Here is a 26035-nt window from a genome sequence, read left to right as displayed (position 1 = left end):
GATTCTGGTTTGAGCCTTCTGGCTTCACGCATCAGCCTGGCTCAGGTCAGCAACCACTCAAGGCCCAGGTGCTAGAACCCTGCTGGGGGACGGATTGGGGCCTGAGGCCTGCTGTGACTAGGGTCCGAGCCGTCGCGTAGCCGTGTGGATGCAGCTCAAGCCGTTAGCCCAGCTGTGCGACTCGGGCCCAGCAGTTGCAAACCCAGGTTTACGATGCAGCGCGGACACTCAGGAATGGGCTTGGAAAAACCTGGGGTTACAAGGCCGTGTAGACAGACCCATGCTGAGCTCCCCTGGTGCAGCCGTGGCTTGTGCACGAGTGGCCAGCGCTGGAAGCTAGCTGCAGAGGGAGAATTTCAGAGCGCCCTGCCTGACAGCCATCCCGGTGCGGGCAGCTGGTCGGAGCCGCCCTGCTAGTTGCATGGTCACTGCAACACACCCGCCTTTAGGCTGTTTTCCCACTTATAAAGCTGCTTTTTATTTTAAAAAAAAACCTCCAAGAAATTGGAAACAACGAGGCGTCTGGGACTAGTTAAGGGCCCAATCCTGCCAACATGCCCCATGTTTAACTTCAAGCCCTGTGGGCCGTTCAGCTGAGACAAAGGCCAGGGCCCCACAAACTCATTGCACCCACGGAGGGCAGGAGTGCGCAAAGGGAGGAGTCAAATCCAAGTGCCGGGCTGGGATCCTTGCGGCTTGGCGGGACCCCTTGGGCCCGACCGAGTCCGGGAGAGGCAGCTCAACCTTGCCTAGGGGGCTGCTCCCCCGTGGGTCCATGTGCAGGACGAACGGAAGGAGTTAAAGTTGAACCAGCCACGCAGCAAGGCACTTTGATCAGAGTCTTGCACACAAGGCGATTTATTATCCACGGTGGAACAGGGAGCTGAGATTTAACCGCTAGGTCTGCTGCTGCCAAGTTTTTGGCTCCAGCTGTGCCAGGTTCCTGCTGTTACAAGCTTTCTCGTCGGCCGGGCCGCAGCGGGAGGAGGCGGCTGGCGGGTTGTTTTTAATGACTGTGCACCTAGTAATGATTAATCCCTGGGCTGCCATTTTAAGATGAACAAAGAGGGGAGGAAAACAGAGGGGACCCAGGTAGCTGCTTTTAAAGGAAACCCAGCCATCCCCCTTCTCAAGGCAGTGGCTCCAGGAATGGAGCTCTGACCCAGAGGCCCATCTGCAGGCAGCACCAGGCTGATTAACGGCACCAGAGAGAGCTGCAAACTAAGGTAAGGCAGTGGGTGTTTGAGCGCTTCATGGGGCAGAGCTGCTCCGTTATTTTTGTGTCAGTACATTTCAGGATCGTCTAAAGCTCTGTTGAACTTAAGGGGGCCAGATTCCCAGCTGGTGTCAATCAACCTGCAGCCAGCTATGGGTCTGGCCCCATTGACCTCAATGGAGCAATGGTAATGGATACTAGCTGAGGCTCTGGCCTAGACAAATTTTTCTCATGAGGTCAGATGACTGAATTCACACAGCTCTGTCTCCGAGAGTTCTCTTTCGATGCAGAACACCTTGAATGTTTACCAGCCGCTTCCTTCAAACATTAAATCCTTGTTTGTTGTTAAGGGGTTTTCATAGGGGCTGTTCGGTTTTCTTGTTTACTTCTAGAGTAACAAAGCTAGGAAGGAAATGAAAACAAGCTTAAATGGCTTTAGGGAATAAAGCAAGGCATTTGTTAAACAAAAATCTTGGGCAATTCAAAGAACCCGGTTAAGAAAAGAGGCGGAGTTGCAAAATCTTTGCAGAAAGGGCTTAGGTGTCGCAGTCGACTTCACCGGGTCTGGAAATTCTTTCTGGGGTCTGGGATCAAACTGGAACTGCAGCTTTTAGAAGCACTGGGAGCTTTTGTTGTCTTTGAAACTTGAATCCTGGCCAAAGAAAGGAGGTTTGGCAGTGAGAACACAGCACCAACCTTATCGCGGGCTCTCTTGGGGAAAGAAAAACACGGGGGATTGGTTTTTAAAAGGACTGACTAGAGCCCAGCGGGTGTGAGGGGAGCGTACTGTTTGCTAGTGCCGGGTGGAGACCCACGAGGGGCGTGTAATGAGCAAACCCTGCCCTGTCCTGCGCTGCTGTGCGCGTCCCAGCTGCAGGCCTGGGAAAACAGAGACTTATTAATCAGGTGAAATAAGAGAGGAGGTGGCACTGGCAGAAACTGTTGCAGCCGGAGTGGAGGCCCCAGCTGAACATTCCCATCCTGTCTCCAGCGGTTCAGGACGGCTGGATTCAGCAGGGATCATTGACCCCGCACGTTCCTAGCGATCCAAAAATCCAAGGTGAGGCTTAGAAGAATTCTTAGGAGGTTTGTTTGCCCTTCCCTGTGTCCTCTGCCCCTCCAGCTCTGCGGGGCGAACAATGACGCGCAGTGGCAAAGCTCTCTTTAGCTGAGCCTCTACCAGACTAAAAGGGCCTGTTATGAAAAGTTGGGTGAGGGGCAGAGCAGGCCGTTCCCGTGGGAACCCGGGGGCCTGTGTCCAGCGAACAATTTGTGCACTGCGAGTCGGCGCCTGCCGAACCGACCCAAAGGGCGCTTTGTGGGGAATGCAGGGGCCAAAAAGAGCCTTTAAAACGTGGCTACCCCAAAATTGTAGGAGGTCAGATAAACAAACCTGCCTCTTGCTTGTATGTATCCCTTTAAATATAGCCCAGCAAATTCATCCCTGGGGTAATTATTCTCGGCAGCCAGGTCTTCCGTGTATTAGTGACCCTCGCCCGTGGTGGGCACCGAACCGGAGCACCAGCCTGATGGCTACATGGCAGATTTATAGCGCCTCACTGCAAGCCCGGTGAGCTCGCGTCAGCTCCCTGGACCAGCTGTGGGTCTTTTGCAGTGTAGACATTCCCTGGGAGGCCAGGGTTCAATCCCCGGCCCTGGCCGCGACTCCCTTTGAGTAAGTGACTCGGTTTCTCTGAGCTGCCTTTGTTCTCCATGGCGATAATGGCATTTCCCTCCCTCACAGAGGAGCTGTAAATGTAAATATGTGAAATTCCCCCTTTACCGGATAACTGTCACCTACCAGTACACAGGCGTTCTCCTCCCTGGGCCAAACTGACTCGTGCGGAAGCGGCAAGGTCGGGCCTTTTTCTCTTACTAATAAGGTTTGTGTTACAAAAGCATTTCTGTGTCTGAGCCTCTGTTGTTTGTCCCGTTATTAATCAATGCTTGGGAAATGCTTTGAAGTACTCAGCAGTGTTGTTATTGCACAGACCAGGGCGTGGGGGTAGGGGAGACATAGGGAAAAACCGATTGACTGAAATCACAGAATCATAGAATCGTAGACTTTAAGGTCAGAAGGGACCGTTATGATAATCTAGTCTGACCTCCTGCACGATGCAGGCCACAGAATCTCACCCACCCACTCCTGTATCAAACCTGTGTCTGAGCCATCGAAGTCCTCAAATCATGGTTTAAAGATTTCAAGGTGCAGAGAATCTTCCAGCAAGTGACCCGTGCCCCAGGCTGCAGAGGAAGGCGAAAATCCCCAGGGCTTCTGTCAATTGCCCTGGAGGAAAATTCCTTCCCGACCCCAAATATGGCGATCGGTTAAAACCCTGAGCATGTGAGCAAGACTCACCAGCCAGCACCCAGGAAAGAATTCTCTGTAGTAACTCAGATCTCCCCCGCAGTTAACATCCCATCACAGGCCATTGGGCATATTTACCGTTAGCAGTCAAAGATGAATTAATTGCCAAAATCCCTGAATGTAAGGCAGATCGCGTAGCACGACACAATAGAAAGGCATGCCTGTCTGCTGAGGTACTTGTACCGGCACCATAGCATAGGAACATGCAGAAATAATCTCTCTTAGAAACATATAATCTGCAGGGGGTTGGGGGTTTGCATTTTGTTACCAAAGCGTCTGAGCAAAATTACTTTAGTTCAGTGGGTGGTGGTTTTTTAAAATCTTTTGCATTATTTGGTTGAAGCAACTGGAGTAAATTCAAGTGAGTAAATTTTGTGGGAGGTTTAAATAAAAGTGCGGTTGAATTGGTTGATTGTGAGGATGTGAGAGCCTGTTTCTCAGGATTTGCACCAATATATCAGACCTGCATTTGGCAGAGTTATTCCAGATTTACGCTGGGACCAGAGCCTGGAGCTAGTGCAAGGGGGGCAAAGTGGATCTGCCTTCATTGCAAAGTTTACTCAGGTTCTTGCTCCGGGATTGCCCCAACCCAGCTCCTGTCCACACACAAAACCCTCGGAACCTGAGTTTAGTGGTGCTTTCGCCCTGGGCTAGGGCAGAGTGCTAACCCGCTGGTAACCCACCCACTTGTGGTGAGGACACCAGGCTGGCAGTCCTGCAGGGCCTTCCCACAATTCCCTCCATGCGCCTAGAAGGACAGACAAGGTCTCCCAGAATCCACAGGGAAAACACCCCGTGGCTCAGCTTACTGACCGGCAAAGCCCCAAGGATGGGCCCCCCGGCGTCCTAGACGCAGGCACAGTCACTTGGGTGGGGCTTTGCCGTGTGGCTGCCCACCCCACACCAGGGCTAGGCTAACCTTGGGGTTGCTCACCCCACTTAACTCAGACCCCATGTGACTTAGGAACCCAAGCTGCCTGGAAAATCAGCAGGCCCCCTCAATTCCCAGGACTTTGGAGACTTCTGAAAATGGGACTTTGGCTCCTAAATCATTTATGTGCTTTAAAAAAAACTTTACCAAGGCTTCTAAAGTTCAACTAGGAGAATCCTTTGCAAGGCCAAAGTCAATGGGAATTGCACCCCCTAGTGTCAGGGATGAGCATAGCCTGGGGCATGGGGGCTGTGTGACCCCTGCGGCCTTTGCTTGTTGTGCATCAATGAGTCCATAGAGGTGACTGGGCTTTCTGGTCTCTGCAGGGGAGAAGGGTCTCGCCCCAGCATGGGGAGATGGTGCCGAGGGCTCAGGGAGGAGGCTGGCTGGGACCGGAAGGAAGATTAGCTCAGGGAGATGATTCTGGGACAGGGGTGGGCAAACTACGACCTGGGGGCCGCATCCCACCCTGCATACGTTTTAATCCGGCCCTCGAGCTCCTGCCAGGCAGTGGGGTCGGGGGCTTGCCCCGCTCCGTGCATCCCATGGCCCTACGTAGCTCTCGGAAGCAGTGGCATGTCCCCCCTCTGGCTCCTACATGCAAGGACAGCCAAGGGGCTCTGCACTCTGCCCCGCCCCAAGCGCCACCCCCACAGCTCCTATCAGCCAGGAACCACGGCGGGACAGATGCAGAGCCACCTGGCCGCACCTCCGTGAAGGAGCTGGAGAGGGTACAAGTCACTGCTTCCGGGAGCTCCTTGAGGTAAGCGTGGCTCAGAGCCTGCACTCCGACCCCCTTCTGCACCCCAATCCCCTACCCCAGCCCTGATCCCCCTCCTGCCCTCTGAACCCCTCGGTCCCAGCTCGGAGCACTCTCCTGCACCTCCAACCCCTCATCCCCAGCCCCACCCCAGAGCCTGCACTCCCAGGCAGAGCCCTCACCCCCCCCCGAACCCCAACCCCCAATTTCGTGAGCATTCATAGCCCGCCAGACAATTTCCATATTTCCCAGATGTCGTCCTCGGGCCAAAACGTTTGCCCCTCCCTGTTCCGGGATATCAGCCAAGCAAGTCCCGTTTGGACAGTCCCCCTCTAGGCGGCATGAACAAGCCCAGCCCCCTGGTTTAGCCCTTCCACCCCACCGTGGGGGCAAAGCTCAATCCTTTCTGAGCTGGAGAGACCAGTTGTGCTGCTCAGGACTTAAAGCGGGGTCTGCGTGGCGCCTCCTTTGGCCGCTGGGGCCAGGGAGAAGATGGCCCCATACTTGCAGGCTGCACCCGTCCCCAAGCACTGCCTGGTTCCTGCCTGGTTAAGACACCCTATTGCTAGGTCGGGGGAACATCGACACTGCTGCTTTCAGCCCTGTAACGCAAACCGGAGTCTGTAGACCCAGGCTCTGAAACTCGCTGCTGCAGGGTTTTTTTGCAGTGTAGACGTTCCCAGCGACTAATATGCTGGACTGGACTATCTATGTAGATGCAATTACAATATCCAGGTCTGTCTCCTCTTACGCTGGGGTTACGTTCCGCCGTCGGCGCGTAAAGCGAAAATCGCGTCTAGTCAAAATGACATTGAGTGTAACGGCGGGCGGAAGCGCCCGCACTACAGAAACAGTATTGACATGGTTATTTTTCTCTTTTTTTTTTCTTTCTTGTTTTTGCCAACCACGTAAAGCTGAAATCGCGCATGTTAAATGCACCTAAGATGCGACAGACCTGTAGATTTCTTTCTATCTATCTAATCTATCTACCCCCATACACCCAGGGCCGTCCCCGGGGGGCGGGGGGGGGGGGAATTTGCCCCAGGCCCCACGAGAATCTGGTATTCTATAATATTGCAACTTTTTTTTATGGAAGGGGCCCCCGAAATCGCTTTGCCCCAGGCCCCCTGAATCCCCTGGGTGGCCCTGCACACACCCCATCCATCCATCTATCTATCTAATATACTTACCTAGCTATATAAAACCACCCCTACTTTATAGGAGATTTTCAAAGGGGCCTGACCCCTAACTCCCATTGACTCACTCTGAACCGCGGTGATTCTGGTAGTGCCTGAAAGCCCGCCAGGAATAGGGCCCCACTGTGCTAGGTACTGCACAACTACGAAGCCAGAGGCCAGCGCTTACCGGCTCACTGAGCCGAGAGAGGCCCAAGGTCTGTGACCCCCGGCGAAGGTGGCAGCAAGCAGCATGTCGATGCCACTTTTCCTGGGGGGTGGCAGTGGCTTAGTCTGGAGGAGACCAGCTACCTGGAAAGCAAAGGGGGCAGGGCAGATGGGGAGCGAAGCTCAGAGCTGGAGCAAACAGCGCAGGGCAGCGAAAGTCCAGTCAGAACTGGGGCAAGTCCTCTGAATAGGCACAGCTCCCTGCTTCGGCTGCCCCGGCTGGCCGGTTCCGCAGCCGTCGTCTCCCAAGGCCGGACGGCAGCAGAGGGAAACGCGTGGCCCTCATGCCCTTTGCTCGGGCAGTTTGTAAGTGACTAGCCCAAGGCCTCGGTGGCAGAGCCAGGATTCGAACCCCCTGCCCCTGGGCTTGTCCCACCCTCAGGCCACCCTGCTTGACCAGCTTCTTTATCTGCCGCTCTACCTAGGCGTTTCTAAGGCTGTGGTCCCTGGCGCCTGCCCTGCGTCGGATCCTTCCTCCGCCATGTACAGCCAGAAGCCCTACACCAGCCCGCCCACCGGCTACGGCCCCCCCGGCGACGGCTACGGCTACGACATCCACTCCCCCGCGCCGGGCTCCTTCTACGTGGAGGACGTGCCGCAGTATTTTTACAAGTGGAACTCTCCGCCCGGCGTGGTGAGGATCCTGGAGGCCCTGGTCGTCCTGCTCTGCATCACCATCTTCGCCTGCGTGGCCTCCACGCTGGCCTGGGAATACAGTTACGGCTACGGGGGGATGTACGGGAGCGGGCTAGGCAGCTACTACGGGTCTGGCTATTATGGAGGAGGGATGGGCTACGGGGGCTACGGGGGCTATGGCGGATACGGCGGCTATGGAGGCTACTATGGCGGGATGACCAACCCGCGGGCAGCCAGCGGGTTCATGATCGCCATGTCGGTCTTGTGCTTCATCGCGCTGCTGGGCCTCTTCGTGGCCAGCGTCACCAAGTCCAGCGGCGCCCGCTCCCGCAGGTTTTACCTGGTGGTCATCGTGGTGTGCGCCATCCTGGCCTTCGTCATGCTCATCGCCTCCATCGTCTACATCATGGGCGTCAACCCCCGGGCGCAAATGACAGGCAGCTACTACTACAGCCCCATGCTGACCATGTGCAACCAGATGTACTCCTCCGGCGGGGCCTACATGAACCAGTACCTCTACCACTACTGCACCGTGGACCCGCAGGAGGTAGGATGGGCACCGCTTGCCTTTTCCCTTCAGCTTTCTCGCCTTCTCTTCCCTCCTTCAGCTTTCTCGCCTTCTTCTCCCGCCTTCAGCTTTCTCGCCTTCTTCTCCCTCCTTCTCCCGCCTTCAGCTTTCTCGCCTTCTTCTCCCTCCTTCTCCCGCCTTCAGCTTTCTCTCCTTCTTTTCTCTCTCCTTCCATTTTGTCTTCGTCTTTCGTTGACTTTCTCTTGAAGCTGCTCAGAAAATGAGCTGACTGTTTTGGGGAAAATGTTGATGCCAATTTAGTCCTTGTTTGTTTGTTTGTGTGTGTGTTTGTGTTTGTGTGTGTGTGTGTGTGTATGTGTGTTTGTTTGTTTGTTTGTTTGTTTAAAATGTGAAATGATCAACAAAGGTTGTTGAAAATTTCCTACCGTCTCGCTCGCTTGATTTCACAGACGAACAGGATGAAACTTGGGTCAGAATATTAATGGCAACCCCCCCTTTTGTTTTGTTTTTTTGTTAAAATTTGATATTTTGCTTGGCAATGTTGGCATATCCCAGCCAGTCTGTCTATTTTTTGCCATTAACACTCATTTTCTCTCCAGTACCTCCGTAGCCATCAGCTGTAACTGCTGCTTTCCCTTTTCCACTAGCCATTGGTGCACGTCTCCAGCTTGCCTCAGCGAAGGGCAGTTCCTGGTGACTAGCGTCAGCAGCCCCTGGATCTACACAGGGTGTAACCAGGGCTAGGAGGACGGAGCTGAGGACAGGGAAATTCAAGGCTCAATACCAGGAGGTGCTTCCTGGTGGGCGAAGCTGTGGAGCAATCTCACAGGGGAACGGTGAAGACCCAAATAGTTGGGACTTCAAAATCCAGGTTGGACAAAGTATTAGAAAAAACCCTGCTTTGGTGGGTGGATGGCCTAGCCCAGAGGTTTGCAAACCGGCCCCTGGCCCAGGGGGGAGCTGGCTGCTCGCATGGTGCTGACTCATTCATCCTGGGTTTTGCAGCTGAAGGAGAGTCAGAGCTGGTGGGAGAGGGAGCTGAAGGAAGAGCATGTGGTTATTTTTCCATTCAGCCAATCGCTTTAGTTGACAGGGGTGTTATAGGAGGGGAGGCCAAGGTGGCCCACAAGACAATCCTGCTGCTAATAGCTCATCTTAATTAATTAGCCTCTTAGAGTTGGTAGGGCAACTGCCACCTTTTCAGTTTCTCTGTACGTGTACAGTATATATCTCCTCACGAGATGTTCCATTCTATGCATCTGATGAAGTGGGCTGTAGCCCACGAAAGCTTATGCTCAAATAAATGTGTTAGTCTCTAAGGTGCCACAAGGACTCCTGTTCTCTTATCGATACTGTGCAGCTAACAAGGATCTGCCCGGCTCCGGAGTCAGAGCTCTAGGCTGTCTGTCGGATAGGAGACAGCAGAATATTAACAAACAAGGTCTCTGTGAAGCCAGTTTCGGTCTGGACAGAAACAATTGCAGCGATTTAAGCGGCGGTCTGGGTGGGGCTGCCGATACCACCCCCGTCTCCAGGATAAGATTAGCCCAGCCTGCTGCATTCCAGCCACCTGAAATCCAGAGTTGTGTAGAGCTATATACTTTGCTCTATATTGCCTACCAAAAACAAGCAAGGAGCTGTGCTGCACCTGCCCGGTGCATGGACCAGATGTGACCTAATCTGCCATTCCCCCCATGTCTAATTTCTATCTACTTCAACATTCTTACCAGGGCCCTGTGGGAAATTCTGGGGAATCTCCCTCTCTCACACACACCAAAATGCGAGGATTTGAACCCCTTCTTCTGGAGCAAAAATCACACAGAGAATAAGCAGCCCCTGTTTCTGCTGTTCTCAGCCACGTGTCTTTAGAAGAGTGTTGGTTGGTTCAGCATGCAACAGGGAGTCAGGACTCCTGGGCTCTTTTCCTGGCTCTGTGGGGCCTTGAGAAAGTCGTTTTCTCTCTCACCGTATGCCTCAGTCTCCCAGTCTGTAAAATAGGAAGGCATTGGATCCCTATAGCTTGCAAAGTGCTTTGGCATCACCTCGTTTAGTTTTGGTTCTTGAGCTGAGCCCACTCCGGGAGAATCAAACCCCAGGAAGCTTTGCAGGCTCAATTGTTTTGCTAACTTCCACCCCGGGTAAGCTAATAGCAATGAGCAAAGCAGCGGCCACCTCCCATGTGATTCTCCTTTGTGCCAGGGAGAGCTGGGAAAGCTGATTCTATTTGTTGCCAGCATAGCCGATATCCTACCGTTCCCCCTTTGAATGCTGCCGGGTTTGTCCTCTGTCGCTTGGCCAGTTCCAAAAGCCCTCGCAAACCCGAGAAGCTGCCTCTTCGTCTCTTCCTCCCCTAAATCCCAGTTCCAGGAAATTCCTCATCCGTCTCTCTCCTCCTTGGGGGGACTCTTTTGTTTGATGTAACAATTATTTTCCCTTTCATTTCATTTCCTGCCCCCTTTGGCACCTTCGCATGGACTGGAATGACTTCTCCAACTGTGCTGGCAGGTGGGGGGGTGTCTCATCTCCTGCTAATGGCTAATCCACATAGAGGACAACAACCTACTGCTGCTACCAGCTGATGGAGTTCTTCCTTTAGCTTGAGCGGTAGAGGTCAGTGCTGCAGTGCAAAAGGTGCTGGGTTTGAACCAAGCTGATGGATGGCATAAGGGTAATTTCACTGACTCCCTGGCCAATGTGTTTTTTTTCCCTCTCTTCTAGGCCATCGCCATTGTCTGTGGGTTCTTCATTGTCATTCTTCTCTGTGTGATTTGCTTCTTTGCTCACAAGACGCGCCACAAGATCTGGAAGTTTGGGAAGCCCAATATCTACTGGGACAAGCCACTCGCCTTCCAGGAAGGCCCCAACGTGGAGGAGTGGGTGAGTCTAGGATGGCGCAGGCTGCGGGTGGAGCAGATGAGGGATAGGGACTTTGAGGCTCCAACCTGCTCTGGCTAAATCAGGGCATTACTAACCAGCCCATCACCGTGGTGTCTAGGTCCCAGAGGTACCCTCAGGAGCCAGACTGGGAAACAGACAAGGGGAGGGACTCTCCTAAGCCCCGTACATTCATGGCACTAAAATTGAGAGCCCTCAAAGTGAGCTGTCACTCGCTGTAGGTTGTGCAGATCTTAGCAGCATGATCCGTCCTCACCTTCATTTTAGCAGCAGAGAAATGTTGATGTTGGTAAATTGGAGAGGGGTCAGAGAAGAGCCACGAGAATGATTAAAGGCTTAGAAAACCTGCCTTACAGCCAGAGACTCAAAGAGCTCCGTCAATTTAGCTCAACAAAGAGAAGGGCCAGGAGTGACTTGAATTCAGTCTATAAAGAATCTACACGGGGAACAAATCTTTGATAACTGGCTCTTCAGTCTAGCAGAGACAGGGCTAACATGATCCAATGGCTGGACACTGAAGCTGGACAGATTCAGATTGGAAATGAGGTGTAATAGTTTAATGGTGACGGTAATTAACTGTTGGAACAATTTACTAAGGATCGTGTAGGATTCGCCATCACTGACCATTTTAAAATCAAGATATAGATTTGTTCTAAGAGACGTACTTGTAGGAGTTACCTTGGGAAGCTCTCTGGCATGTGTTATACAGGAGGTCAGACTAGATGAGAGCAATAATTCCCTTCTGGCCTTAGGACGTATGAATCTATAAATGGTTAACAATGTTGACATGTAGGTTTCGCCGTCTGTAGGCTTCAGAGTTAACACCCCATTGTGGTCAATGGGGCAAGCTCAGAAATCTCTCTGATCTGCTCCTTCAGGCTGTGGGCAGATGTGGCTGGATTCGTCTGCTTCACATTTTAAGGTGATCTAGGCAACCATAAAAGTCAGGGTCAGGTTAGGTTCTGGAGCAAAAGATGGACATGGGCAGTGGCCTGGCAGGGAGTGTGGCAGAGTGGTGTGAGCGCCCTGCTGCATGTTATGAAATGTGCTATAGAAGAGCTAGGTATTATTGGTTTTGTTCAGTGTTTGTACACCTGGCACAATGGGATCTTGGTCTGTGGCTGGGGCTCCGACTTACTGCCACAATTTAAATAAATAGTAATAATACTATCATGTAGCAATGAGTTCCACGGGTTAATTTTATATATTAGTGGAGGGGGGACGTATTTCCTTGCATCTGTTTTAAATGCCTTGTGTTTTCCATTTGCTTTTGGGTCTCCTTGTTGCTCAGATGTGAGTAACAGGGTGTTGAGAACAGGGCTGGTCCAAGCTATCTCGCATGCACCCAAAGATAAATAAAACGGGATCGGATCAGATAGGCCGCGAGCCTGGAGCCAGCAACAGGAAGGGTTTCTGTTCTCTTCCCCTTTGTCCACTGAGTGCTGGAAAAATGTTTGCTTATGATATGATTTAGTTTCACCCTCGTCAATGATTAACTGGGCGGCTCTTGCCACGCAGGGTTTTGCCTGGCACATCTCAAACGTGTTCTGGTCCATCGCTTGGCGCCAGGTCACATCTGGTTGGCAGTGGGGTCACAGGCACTTGGGGATGGGGTGGAGGAGCAGGGTTGCTTGTTCAGGTGAAATTTCACACCAGCGTAAGTGCTGGGCCCCGCTTAAGCCTGGGAAATTCACCTCTCCGGGCAAGGGGCTGGCGGGCAGCCTTGGCACCACTTGCATCCCACTTATACCCGTGCCAAGGGAGCAAAGGATTCTGGGATTCCCAGCCATGGGTGTAGTGGTACCGTGATGTTGTGCTGGGCTTCTGCCCAGGGTGAACTCACCCAAGGGCCATCAGAGCAATCATCCCTCTCCCCTCCAGTGCCTCCCTGCCTCTCAGCGTGAGCATCTGATGCCTGAAAGCCTAATGCAGAGTGACAAGCCCTCCAGGGCGCTGCTGGGCCAGGGCATATTGGGCAGTTGGCATCCCCTCCGCTGTATGGTGTGACGCAGAAAAGCAGCCGTCTCTGCATCAGGGAACTGAACAGCACCAACAAACCCAGCCGTGGGGAAATTAACACTGGAGGAAAAGACTCGTCCGTAGCAGGAGCCTCCTTTGTTCTGTTTGGGGTCTTGTCCTGCCCTCGTAACTAGGGTCTGAGCGCTGCCCAGGCATGTCCTCAGGGACGTGTACCGTGTTTAAGGGCTGGGCTGCGATATGACCTTCGGAAGGAGAGTGAGAGAGCACGATAGGCAGCGCTGCCTAGGGGTTAGACCTGGATGGGGGTGGGGAGCCAGGACTCCTGGGCTGTAGTCACAGCTCTGGCAGGGCGTGTCTAATGGCGCAAGCAGGGCTGGCAGCGTTGAGTCCGGGCAGGGGTCAAGGGCCCAATCATGTGTGGAAGTGAACGAGACAAGTTCTTCCCAGACTGGGCTCTGCAGGTGGGAGCTGGGATTCCCCCCCGCAGGCTCAGCTCCCAGGTCCCTCTGGGGTTCCCCCCCCCAGGCTCAGTTCCCAGGTCCCCCTGGGGTTCCCCCCAGGCTCAGTTCCCAGGCCCCCCTTGAGATTCCCCCGAGGCTCAGCTCCCAGGTCCCCCTGGGGTTCCCCCCAGGCTCAGCTCCCAGGTCCCCCTGAGATTCCCCCCAGGCTCAGCTCCCAGGTCCCCCTGGGGTTCCCCCCCCCAGGATCAGTTCCCAGGTCCCCCTGGGGTTCCCCCCAGGCTCAGTTCCCAGGCCCCCCTTGAGATTCCCCCGAGGCTCAGCTCCCAGGTCCCCCTGGGGTTCCCCCCAGGCTCAGCTCCCAGGTCCCCCTGGGGTTCCCCCCAGGCTCAGCTCCCAGGTCCCCCTGGGGTTCCCCCCCCCCAGGATCTGCTCCCAGGTCCCCCTGGGGTTCCCCCCCAGGATCAGCTCCCAGGTCCCCCTGAGATTCCCCCCAGGATCAGCTCCCAGGTCCCTCTGGGGTTCCCCCCCAGGCTCAGCTCCCAGGTTTCTCTGCATCTTTGCTCGTGTGGGAAGGAAGGTGGGAGAGGAACTGCCTTAGCCAGGGAACGAAGCTCTTTCCTCCAAAGATCCATCAGATCCCAGACAAGTGACAATTTCTGCCCCCGGCAAGAGGCTCCAGCTAACAAGCCGCAAAGGGCCAGGAAGGAAGGAAGGGTGAAGGGGAAAAACACCTGGACTTCTAGGATTCAATCTAAACAAATACCTCCCGCCCCTCCCCATTTCCTTAACCTCCAGGAGCAGATGTGGCCACATTCCCTCCTTGCCCGCACCTCTCCTGCGTCAGCAACCCAGCACCTCTCGGCCTGCGGGCCCAGTGCTAGGAAATCCCTTTGGCCTGAGGTCGGGGACTAGGATGCCCGAAGGAAAGCTGCAGGGAACATTAGGGGGCCGGGGCCCTACAGCTGCAAGGTTACATAGCGCAGAGCAGAGGTTCATGCTCCAGTGGGCAGGGGAGGGAGTGGCCTGCACGGCAGCATGGAGCAAAGACAGCTCCCACGGGTGGCTGGGTGGAGGCGAGGAGAGGAAGGAAGGGGTTAACGAGTGCATCAGCTATCCAGGGAAGTAATTGCAAGCAGGGGCAAACCTGAGGCATTTGGAAAAGATCTGACTGGAGCAGAGGGGCAGCTAGCCAAGGACTGGGGAGAATCAGGCATGCCGTTTATGAAACCTGTTGCATTTGATCGGTCTATGTGTGCCAATCCCTTGGGTTTAACAATCTGTCCCACTTTGTAGTTCGCAGTGACACTCCGGGTACCTTTTCCTGCTCTGAAGAAGAGCTCTCGAACGTTTGCCTCTTCCACCAGCAGGAGCTGGTCCCATAAAAGATATTGCCTCACCCCTCTTGTCTCGCTCATAGCTATCGATCTCTCTGATCACCAGCCTCAAACTCAATCTGGCCTCCCAGAAAAATCACACAATTGGTTTAAAAACTATGAGATTTTAAAAAAAATAATCATTTTGGCTGCTTTTGGTTTGCCTTCTGGTTAGTGAGCCGCTGGGGGGTCACGCAGGGTGTGGGCTCAACCTTTCCTCCAAAAGCATGAAGTTTAGAACATGACTCTAAAAAAAAAAAAAGAGCTTCTCTCCTAATCCCCTGATTCCAGGAGCTGGAGCTTTTGGATAAACATGAGGTGTTGAGAGAATTGGCAACACTATCAATCTCTCTACATCATCTTCTCCGCATGCTACAAGTGGGGCTTTCTTTCTTTCTTTCTTTCTTTCGAGACCCTGATGAACTCATTCTAATGTTGTTTTACCATCTCCTCCTCCTCCCCCGGTAAATGTTATTCCCATTCATACATTAGCTATTTAATGATTATTTAAACATCTGTTCTGTTGGGATGCCCTCGTTAGCAGATGCCTGGTGGAGGTGGAGGAGGATGTACGTGGGGGGCTGGGCCGGGAGGCTATATCTAGGTCACAATGTCTAAAGCTATGGCTCCCCTGTTTAGAGCCAGATTTTGATACTTTGTTTTTGTAACTTCCCGCTAAGTTGTGTCCTACTGCACAATTGAGGCCAATGAACCTGCTGACTGTGTGAGACGTGTCCAGCATGAGGAAGGTTGTGTGAATACAGTGGGAGAGTTTCCTAGTGGTTAGGGCACTGGCCTGGGCCTGTAGATTAGGATTAAATTCTCTGCTCTGCCACAGACTTCCTGTGTGACCTTGGGTGAGTCACTTAATCTCTCTGGGCCACAGGCTCCTATCTAGAGAGGAGACAGCATTGCCTAGTGGGTGCAGTGCCAGGCTGAGACCCAGCAGTCTATTGGGTTGCTGGGTAACCTGTAGTGTGTCATTTCCCATCTCTGTGTCTCAGTTTCACCATCTGCATAATGGGGCTATTGGTCCTGCCCACCTCTGTAAAGCCTTGGAGATCAGCCGATGAAAAGTGCTATGTAAGCGGTAGGTGTACAATGGGCATAACTGCATTTCCCTAACTCATGGAGGGTGGGGGTGAGGATAAATCAATAGTTAGCGATTGGGAGGTGCTCAGATCCTACAGTGCTGGGGGTCTTAGACGTACGTAAGACAGATGGGCCGAATCTGGCCCTGCAGCCCACCATCAGCACAAGAGCAAAGCCTGAAAGAAGCAAAATGCCCTCCCTGGACGTGACCAGTTTCCCAGCCCGGGGTGTTTCCACGTTCCTCCCAGCTCAGTTTATTTACTGTGCAGGTCGCTCCCGGGAGGCATTTCCTGAGTTCTGGTGGAAGCGTCTCCTACATGGGCCCTGTAGGTCAGGGCGGCACATCCTCCCTTTGTCGGTCCCAGGGATGCCTGGGGAGGGAAGGGTTAGCTGCTCCGCAGGTGGCCGAGTCCCTGTGATTTATTGCAAGCGAGGGGAGCAAACACCCTTGTGAACCGGAACTGGCCCTGTGGCCCACTGGCACAGGGGAGTTCGGGAGGGGAAATTCCCACCCAAACCACCTGTTCCCTGGCACTGAGCGCTGCCACTCCCCTTCCCAGGGAGCCTTGTACCTCCTTCGCTCCGCTCCCGCAGCTCCCAGACCTCTAGCAGCCGGGGGGTCACCCAGCCGCCCCACAGCTTTGTTCTCCACTGCAGGCTCCTGCGGGTGGGGACATAGCAAGCCAGCTCCGCTAGGCCCTGGACTGGGGGGTAGGCCACACAATTTAACCCCATTCCTCCATGCCTGGGACTTATCCACCCACCCCCACCCATCCCCCTGGCCTCTGCTGCTGGGCTGGCAGGTGGGGGATCGTGGGGCCTCGTGGTGCCATCTGCGGGGTGGAGGCTGGTTAAATGGCAGGGGAGGTGTTTGCCAAGTGCGGATTTAGCTTATCAGCCAGTCGCATGGTGATAAGGGGGTTGGGGCTGCACACACGGGAGGCAGAGAGCCGGGACCTGGGCGGTGGTTCCTCGTGCTCCGGATCCCAATCCCAGCTCCGTGGGGCCCTGCAGACCGGGCGGGGGTTGGGCTGCACTAGCCGCCCCTGGTTTGGTGTGTGACGGTGACCAGGAACTAATGGAACCGGCTGGGCCAGCGTCCCCCTCACGGCTCTTTCAGAGCTTCTCAGCCCCTGTTATCCCAGCCCTGAGCTCCCCCATGGCCCCGAGCTCGGCCAGTGTCCCTGAATCGCGACCCCCAGCCCCTGTTATCCCAGCCCTGAGCTCCCCCATCCAAGCTCTGCCAGTGTCCCTGAATCCCGACCCCCAGCCCCTGTTATCCCAGCCCTGAGCTCCCCCATGGCCCCGAGCTCGGCCAGTGTCCCTGAATCCCGACCCCCAGCCCCTGTTATCCCAGCCCTGAGCTCCCCCCTCAGCCCCGAGCTCGGCCAGTGTCCCTGAATCCCGACCCCCAGCCCCTGTTATCCCAGCCCTGAGCTCCCCCATGGCCCCGAGCTCTGCCAGTGTCCCTGAATCCCGACCCCCAGCCCCTGTTATCCCAGCCCTGAGCTCCCCACTCCATCCCGAGCTCGGCCAGTGTCCCTGAATCCCGACCCCCAGCCCCTGTTATCCCAGCCCTGAGCTCCCCCATCCAAGCTCTGCCAGTGTCCCTGAATCCCGACCCCCAGCCCCTGTTATCCCAGCCCTGAGCTCCCCACTCCATCCCGAGCTCGGCCAGTGTCCCTGAATCCTGACCCCCAGCTCCTGTTATCCCAGCCCTGAGCTCCCCACTCCATCCCGAGCTCTGCCAGTGTCCCTGAATCCCGACCCCCAGCCCCTGTTATCCCAGCCCTGAGCTCCCCACTCCATCCCGAGCTCTGCCAGTGTCCCTGAATCCCGACCCCCAGCCCCTGTTATCCCAGCCCTGAGCTCCCCACTCCATCCCGAGCTCGGCCAGTGTCCCTGAATCCCGACCCCCAGCCCCTGTTATCCCAGCCCTGAGCTCCCCACTCCATCCCGAGCTCAGCCAGTGTCCCTGAATCCCGACCCCCAGCCCCTGTTATCCCAGCCCTGAGCTCCCCCATCCAAGCTCTGCCAGTGTCCCTGAATCCCGACCCCCAGCCCCTGTTATCCCAGCCCTGAGCTCCCCCCTCGGCCCCGAGCTCGGCCAGTGGGCTGCTGTTTGGGGCTCTCTGTGTGCACCCTGCAGACTGCCCCGAGGCCGTCCCCAAGTCTGAAGTTGAGACCAAGGTCACGACTGGCCCTGGCTCTCGCTAAGGTGGAGCTAAGGGCAGAGCGTGACCCCCAGCATCACGCCCAGCCCCCCGCACACCCCAGGCCGCACGTGGGCACCGAGGGAGCCGAACGCCTCTGGCTGCTTTTCAGGTGAAAAACGTTGCGGAGGGCGCCAGCATGCACGATGAGACGGCCACGCTGGCCTACTCCGAGAAGCCATTCAGCCCCGTCAACGCCCCGGCCAGCGCCTACGGCTACCCGCACAAGGAGAACGGCTACTATTCCCCTGAGGCCTACAACCCCAGCAGGTGAGACCGTCCCAAGGGCTGGGAACCCAGGATCCCTTTGTATCCAGATCTCCCACTCAGGCCTCCGGCGGACGCCTCCCCCAGCTCAGCTGGGCTCACGGTGCTCGGCAGCCGCTGGTTTGATGAAGTAACGGCCCAGGCGGGTCTGGTGCTTAGAGCCCAGGGCTGAGACTCGCTGGGTTCAGTGCACAGCTCTGTGGGACCTCGGGCCTCATTTCCCAGACATCTGCAGCATGGAGGAGAACGGTCCCTCCTGTGTCTGTCTTGCACATCAGACTGTGAGCTCTGGGGCAGCGACTGTCTCTCACTGCATGTCTGGGCAGCAGCCGGCCCAGCGGGCGCTGAGCTCACGCTACCACCCTGCTGCTGTGTCCACACCGATAACCATGCCCATGCGGGGAGGCAGCCCCAGAGGCCTGCGTTCCCTGTTTCACTCAGACCTGCCGCCTTGCCACGCCGCCAGCCCCCGGTCACCGCAGGAGCTGGGGCGCTCTAGCCCAGGGGTTCCTCTGTGTCCCACTGGGATGGATGAGCGGTTTGGGGAGGTCTCAGGCTGAGAATCCTGGCTCTAGGCTGAGCCCTGTGTCCACATACCCCCCCCAGCTCTCCTGCCCGTGTGGTCAGCGAGCAGCCCGCCAGGACCTTCAGCACCAGCACGCTGGAGGAGAGGAGGAGGGAGAGCTCCAGCAAGCCCCCCGCCCGGCGTGGGAGGAGAAGGAGGCGCAACCCCGAGCTGGACGAGTCCCAGTACGAGACAGACTACACCACAGCCATGGAGTCCAGCGACGAGCGGGACAAGGACGAGTGGGGCAGGTGAGGGGCTCGCTCTCCCTGGGGCGTCCATCAGTGACCCCTGGCTGCCTCTGCAGGGCCTCGGCTACTGGGGCCATCCCCCGGCAGGGCGTCGAGCACCAGAGAGAGCTGCTGTTAACATCACAGGCTGGGCCACCGGAGGTGGGGCTGGCCCAGGGGGGAGCATGCCCCGGGCAAAGCAATGCACATTGGAAAACACAATCCCAACTGTACATATAAAATGATGGGGTCTAAATTAGCTGTTGCCACTCAAGAGAGAGATCTTGGCGTCATCATGGATAGTTCTCTGGAAACATCCGCTCAGTGTGCCGCGGCCGTCGGAAAAGCGAACAGAGTGTTGGGACTCATTAGGAAAGGGATAGATAATAAGACACCAAATATGATATTGCCTCGATATAAATCCATGAGACGCCCACAGCTTGAACACTGCGTGCAGATGCGGTGACCCCATCTCAAAAGAGAGAGATTGGGCTTGAGAACGGTTCAGAAAAGGGCAACAAAAATGATGAGGGGTATGGAACAGCCTCCATATGAGGAGAGATTAATAAGACTGGAACTTTCCAGCTTGGAAAAGAGACGACTAAGGGGGGATATGATGGAGGTCTGAAAATCATGACTGATGTGGAGAAAGTAAATAAAGTGTTACTGACTCCTCATAACACACGAACTAGGGATCACCAAATGAAATTAACAGGCGGCAGGTTTAAAACAAACACAAGGACGTGTTTTGTCACATAAGGCACAGCCAACCTGTGGAACTCCTTGCCAGAGACTGTTGTGAAGGCCAAGACCATAACAGAGTTCAAAAAAGAACTAGATACATTCATGGAGGATAAGTCCATCAGTGGCTATTGGGCAGGGATGGTGTCCCCAGCCTCTGTTTGCCAGAAGCTGGGAATGGGCGACAGGGGATAGATCACTTGATGCTTCCCTGCTCTGTTCATTCCCTCTGGGGCACCTGGCATTGGCCACTGTCGGCAGACAGGACACTGGGCTAGAAGGACCTTTGGTCAGACCCAGTCTGGCCATTCTTATGGGCTTATGTTATGCCATGCAGCTGGACCAGGATGGGGATCCAGGCTGCCCCATTTGGCCTGTGCAGGAGGGCTACTCCGGGGAGGCGGGAGGGGGATCTGATCACACCAGCTTCACTGACATTTTGACATGACGTGCTGGCATCCCAATTACCTCATGCTGTGATGTCACCATGTGCCTTGACAGCAGTATCTGGGGGACATCTGTGTTCCTTCCCCATCAGGCAGGCTGGTGGCACAGCCCTCCTGTAATTCCAGTAGCCGCCTGCCAGCTCCCGGGAGGCTGGTGCAAGAACGATGCTGCGTGGAAAGAGATTGCAATGATTTGGGGGCAGAGAGACTCAGCTCCTCTGCAAACCAGCCCCAGAGCACACCCCCCCCATTGAGTGCCCAGTCTAATCTCTCTCTCTCCCTCTCCTCCGGCCGGGCAGCGTGTACCCCCCAATCACCTCGGACAGCATTCGCCAGGAATACAAGCAGGAGTTCGACACCGACCTCAAGCACTACAAGCAGCTGTGCGCCGAGATGGACGACATCAACGACCAGCTGAACCAGCTCAGCAAGCAGCTGGACGGCTTGTCGGAGGACAGCCCGCAGTACCAGGTCAGTGTGGGGCCAGGCCGGGGCTGTGCTTCACTGATTGACGTGGAGGCTAGAGGCGTCGTGTCACGGTAGCACCTCTAGAGCTCAGCAGAGCTCTGGGCCCCGTTGTGCCTGGTGCTGCACAGACACAGAGACCGGCCCTACTCCAAAGAGCTCACAGGCTAAACAGACAAAGGGGGCATTGTCGCCCCATTTTGCAACCAGGGAACTGAGAACCAGAGAGATTCAGTGGCAGAGGCAGGAACTGAGCTCAGGTCTCCTGATTCCCAGCCCAGTGCCTTACCTACAGGGCATCCTTCCTGCTACTTCACCCCTCTGCAGAGGGGCCAGCACCACGGGGGATGTAAGTCTCATTTGACAGCTGATGCTCATCTATTTTGTTCAGGGACCCACCCTGCCCCTGTGGAAGCTGGCAGGGAATTTTGCCCAATCAGTGTGAGCTGGAAGACATCTCTTCTCCTTCCCGAGCTCCAGCCCCTGCCCAGTCCATGCTGATTCCAGCAGCATGCAGTGACGGGCTGTCTTGGGAAGCCTTGCTTTCGGCAGCATGGCTGGCTTTCCATACAGGAGCCTGAAAGGGCGTCTTTGTCAGCCCCTGCCTGGCACCACCCCCGTGCTCCCTCGTTAGGTACACTGCCGAGTGATGGCTCTGGGGTAATTCTCTGCTGGGCACATAACATGGGCCTCTCCTCCTGGGTTTTCTTTTTCAGGGAGTCGCCGAGGAATACAACCGGCTGAAAGATTTAAAACGGGTGAGTCTACAAAACCAGCTTCTCTTTAGCTACTTGCCTCTGTGCATATTCTGTCTGTCTGAGCTCCCTTCAGGATTGTGTGTCTGTCCAATTTCCCCGAGCGATTCAAACAGCGTCCCATAGCGAGTGTCCTCAGACAAGGCCTTAGCCATTTCCCACTTGTCTACACATGCAAGTGGCACCGGCTTAACTTAAATCCGTTTCAAACCCAGATGGGATTAAACCACCGAAAGCCCCTATGTGCCGGTGTGGATATCGGCTTGAATCTGGCTCTGTCGGTTTAGCTGAACACCTGTCAATTTCCCTAGGTGAGCAAAATCATCGGAATGAGGCTTAAACCGATTTCAGGGTGTCCACACACAATGTTGCACCAGTTTTCGGTTTAAAATCTCGTGTTGAGTTAGAGCGGGGCAGCAGACCAGCCCTTGGGGCCATTGATTGTGTTGCTCCCATGAAGGGGTCGGGACCGAGAGCGCGGAGCTGGAGTTCTGTGTTTCCTCCCAGGGCAGGGGCAGTGTGACTTTAGTGTGTGCGTAGCCAGCGATGTGGCTGGAAGGGCCCGGCTAGGGGTGGGAGGTTCGCTCCGTTCTGTGTGTCTGGTCCTGAGCGTTGCTGTGCACACGCTGTTCTCACTGAAGGCGGTGGGAGCCGCACCCCCCAGAATCAGGCCCCCATTCCCTAGCCTGGCCTGAGGGAAAAGTCCCATGCAGCGGGTGCTTTTGTGACAGCCACCCTCTGGGCTGACATTGAACTGGGGACCTCCAGAGCTAAGAGTAGGAGCTGCTCCAGCTTGAGCTAAAGATCCCCTGGGTGGAAGGAGGGTGGGCGGGCATTGTAACTACTCCTGTTCTCACGCCAAGGGGCTTGTACCACTCATCCGCCAGTGGGTTACACTCTGTAATGTGGAGATCTGTCATCTAGGACCCCGGCAATGCACCTGCTTGGCCTGGCCCAGGAGCCATCAGCTGGTTCAATACTGCCAATCCCTCCGTACCTGGGTCAGGTTCAAACGCATGACCTGGAGCGAAATGCCCTGCCTCCCTCTGCGGTGCCCCTGAGCTGGCTGCTTCGGTGTTGGATTACGCTCTGCGGCGCAGCTTGAAATACAACATGCTTCAGTGAGCTGAGACAGAGGAAAAACACCTCCTGCTTTCAGAGTTGTCTGGACGGCACCGTCCAGCGCCAGCCTTGCCCTCCTACAGCCTGCGGCACAGCAAGGGGGCCTTCTTCACTCAGCCGATCTGCTCCCTGCCGTGGGGATCGGGCAGACCTGCAGATTATTCCCTTGAGCCTCGCAGAGTCAGCCCCGCGGCGCGAGGGGTTTCCATTGGGGTTCATATGTCCCAAAAGGCAGCTTAGTGACCGTTGCAAAATCTTTATTACCGGGGAGCGTGCACGAGGCAAGAAGAAACCCAGCGCCCCTCTGGGATCCCAGGTTGCTTTTGCAGCACAGGCATAAAAATCTCTCTGTTCACTTGCAAATGGAGGGGGTCTGAGCTGGGATAACAGTCAACATGTGGGGGTTGAACTCAGAACATCAGACATTAAGTACCAGATCTTCAAAGGGGACCAGTGCACATTTAAGCACTGAAGAGTGCAGTCCGTTGGGTGCTGAGCATTTTCTTAAATCTGGCCTCAATTGTGGGCACCGAGCCCTTGAAAATCTGGCCCTGAATTCTTAATATTTGCTCTCCAGAAGCATCAGTCTGTGCCACTTGAGCTAAAAATATAACTCCATTAGCTGGTAGCAATGGGAGGCTCTTATCTTCTTATGCGGACCAGCCACTAGATGGCGACGCATGACACATGCTGAACCAGCTCCCACAATGCTTAGTGCTTCCAGAGCACAGCTGCATTAGGGAGCCGGAGAGAATGTGCCCCCGTGTTCCCTGCAACATTATTAACACCTCCTCGTTTCTTGCTCTCGCTTCAGACTCCTGATTATCAGACAAAGAAAATGGAGAGCAAAGCTCTGCGGAACAAGCTGTTCCACATCAAACGCATGGTGAGCGACTACGATAAGATGAGAGGGTAGCGCAGAAAGTGGAATCCTTTGGCGGGGGAAGAAATTCTGCATCTGGTCAGCCGCCTTCCCGCCATGAAGCGCTGCAGGAATGCCAAACACCTGGACTAAACACAGATTTCTTTTTGTTTTGTACATTCGTTTCAAAAGCAGAATCTCTCTATCTTTGTGCCATTTCCAAACCGAAACCCAGTGGGTCTCGGAGAGCGGGGCAAGAGGGTGATTTTTAGAACAGAAATGAAACTCCACGGAAGTTTGCGCTCTGTTTGATTCCGGTGGGCCCGTATCCTGCAATGACCTAAGCAGAAATCCTGGTCCCATTGAAATCAGTGACATCAGTGGGGCTAGGAGATCCTTCTTGGTGCTTAAGTTTATGCATGCGAGTCATTAATTCAATAGAACTGAGCATTAAGCATGCGCCTGCGGGTGCTGCAGCATCGGCCCCTCGGTTTGTACGTGTGCAGATGTACATTTGTAAATACGTGGCTATGTATATAAATTAGCCTCCTGTTTTATCTGATCAAAGGGTGAGCCTCGCTGTAGCATGCTCACATGCTGGTCCCCATCCTGCAAGGCCTTACTCGCCCACGTAGTCCCAGTGAGCTCAGTGGGGCACCCCTCAGGTGTGAGGACCCTCGGTGGGTGAAATTCAGCCCTGGGCTGAAGGGTTTGTACGAGGCGTATGCGCCACTGACCCCCCCTGAGCACGGTAGGTGGAATGCGGCTCCATTGACCTCTGTGGGGATTGTGCCGTTGACTTCGGCAGAGCCTGGATTTCACTCCATTATGGGGACTTTGTGCTGCACAAGCCTGATGCTGGCGCCCTGTCCAGGAAAGGTTTGCCGGATTGGGTCCGTGCTCTCTGGAAAGGCAATTAGCAAGGACTCCTGCTCCCTCTTAGATTACTGTCATCATTCCCCTCCATCCCCCGAGTCCCAGTGTGATTCAAAGCCAGGAGCATGGGAGAGCCGTGGCTGGAGCGCTGGAGCCCGGGCGTGTTTCGCACTCCACACCAGCCTGCAGGAAGGAGCCCATTGCAGCCCGCTGAGGGTGACGGCCTGTCTCCCACCACAGCAGCTGAGTGTAAACCCAGACCTGAGCCCCTCACCTCCCGCCCCGTTCTGCAGAAGTGTCTCTCGTGGAGCTGACAACTGAGTGCGGCATTTCACTGGGATGAATAATACATAGGGAACTCCTGAGTCACCCAGCGCAGCCGGCTCACACGCCTGACAACTTGTCAAGCCAGCAAAAGCCAGGCTTTGGCCGCCCCCCAGCAAGAGCCCATGCTAGGCATTGTGTGAGGAGATTTCACGCTCGCATGGGCATCACGGTGCCAGCCTTAGAACAGCCCCCCCCCCCCCAGCTGCCACGGTTTTATAGAGCTGGGCGGCACGGTGCGAACGTCTGAACACAATTTTTTTTAACGCTGCCAGCACTTCCTACGCCAGTGTGCTCCTCTGTAGGGAACTGGGTATGATGTCGGGGTTATTTTTTTAAATAAACTGTATCTGTTGATTTTAAATTTCAGCATCTTGCTGAAAAATGAAATGCTTCTCCCTGTCATTCCTGAACCGGCGTGTGGCTTAAAAAAGAGATCCCCATACGTTTAACTGGCTGCAGCCAGAGTCAGTGTTTTGTCGCTGGGGGCGAAGCAATATTTGGAGGTAGAAATTGGACACGGGCAGAGGATACAGCAAGTGCATTTGATACAGTCACTAAAGGTAAAGGTGGCCGCCAGCCCGTCCACCCATTGCTGTGGTATCAGAGCAGCTTCTAACCAGTCACGACTTTCTGCTCCTGACAGCCCATGGGGGCGGTGAGAATCATCGCCCCCCAGTTTGCCAGGCGAGGACCCAAGGCCCAGAGCAACGTAAGGGATGAGGTCACGCAAGGAGTCTGGGGCAGAGCTGACCCGTGACCCCCAACCTCTCCCAGCTCAGGCTTTGCCAGCAATGGGCTGGCAGCGTTCTCACTCCCAGCCACCTCAGGGATACGGTCTTATAGCTACTTCGTATAGCTGCAGGCTTATAACATGCCTTGGGGGGGGGGGACCTGTACATTTGGCAGAGAGACGCTGCTGGAGCCCTAAAGCGGCCGTTTGCCTGTTGCCAGCTGCCTCTCGCTCCCTGCTGGTGAGTGCTGCTAACGCCGGGGCTCCCCCTTTCACGCTCTGTAAGGAGCGGACCCCGTCCTAGGGCCCTTTGAGTTCTGCGGCCAAGCGACCCAGGCCAGGCGCGCCAATGGCTTGGTCATGAGGGGCACAGGTTGCGAGGGGGTTGGTCTGTGGGTGCCTTGACTCCCATTTGGTGCAGTCTGGTGGATTCAGTCCCCTGCCCGCCCAGCCTTCGCCCTGTGGGCTGCTGTCCCATGTGACCTGCAGACAAGGGTTGCAAGGTGCAGTTCGTGTCTGGTAGGGTCAGATAGCAGCTGGGACTGGGGCGGAGCCATTAGACCCATGTGACCAGCCCTTGTGTTGCCCACGCTTGGGATTTTTATTGTGGGGTGTTTTTCTTAAAGCGCCTGCACCTGGAGGCATGGGATTCACGAGCAGTTCAGCATTTGGTTTCAAGAGAGAAGCCTCTAGCCCTGGTGGGTGCAGAGAAATGGCTTGAAAATTGTGACCCTTAAAGGCTCAAAAAAACAGAAAAGAAATTGAGGGGGGGGAACCCTCCCCCAAAACGTA

General features: G+C 55.2%; 1 protein-coding gene across 3 annotated transcripts; it reads left to right on the top strand.

Annotated features, from left to right (window-relative positions):
• Positions 1-872: 872 nt before the first annotated feature.
• LOC123355879 (occludin-like) lies at positions 873-23851 on the top strand. Of its 3 annotated transcripts, XM_044998705.1 has the most exons (10): positions 873-1226; positions 2123-2276; positions 2961-3099; positions 7104-7861; positions 10562-10720; positions 17970-18127; positions 18731-18940; positions 20406-20577; positions 21288-21329; positions 23263-23851. In XM_044998705.1, the coding sequence occupies exons 4-10, from the start codon at positions 7160-7162 to the stop codon at positions 23362-23364; spliced, it is 1545 nt and encodes a 514-aa protein (XP_044854640.1). In that variant the 5' UTR covers positions 873-1226; positions 2123-2276; positions 2961-3099; positions 7104-7159; the 3' UTR covers positions 23365-23851. The 3 variants fall into 3 exon arrangements, with proteins under 3 accessions (XP_044854640.1, XP_044854638.1, XP_044854639.1); XM_044998703.1 differs by lacking the exon at positions 2961-3099; XM_044998704.1 differs by lacking the exons at positions 2123-2276; positions 2961-3099.
• Positions 23852-26035: the final 2184 nt, after the last annotated feature.

The sequence above is a fragment of the Mauremys mutica genome, chromosome 24, assembly GCF_020497125.1.
Source record: "Mauremys mutica isolate MM-2020 ecotype Southern chromosome 24, ASM2049712v1, whole genome shotgun sequence".
Classification (NCBI taxonomy): domain Eukaryota; kingdom Metazoa; phylum Chordata; order Testudines; family Geoemydidae; genus Mauremys; species Mauremys mutica.
Note: the sequence above shows the minus strand (reverse complement) of the source record. Positions and strands in the feature narration are given on the sequence as shown.

Coding starts and splice junctions, on each gene's coding strand:
- LOC123355879 (XM_044998704.1), top strand. CDS start 7,160: ATGTACAGCCAGAAGCCCTACACCAGCCCGCCCACCGGCTACGGCCCC. Junction 7,862..10,561: donor GCACCGTGGACCCGCAGGAG/GTAGGATGGGCA, acceptor CCTCTCTTCTAG/GCCATCGCCATTGTCTGTGG. Junction 18,941..20,405: donor GACAAGGACGAGTGGGGCAG/GTGAGGGGCTCG, acceptor CCGGCCGGGCAG/CGTGTACCCCCCAATCACCT.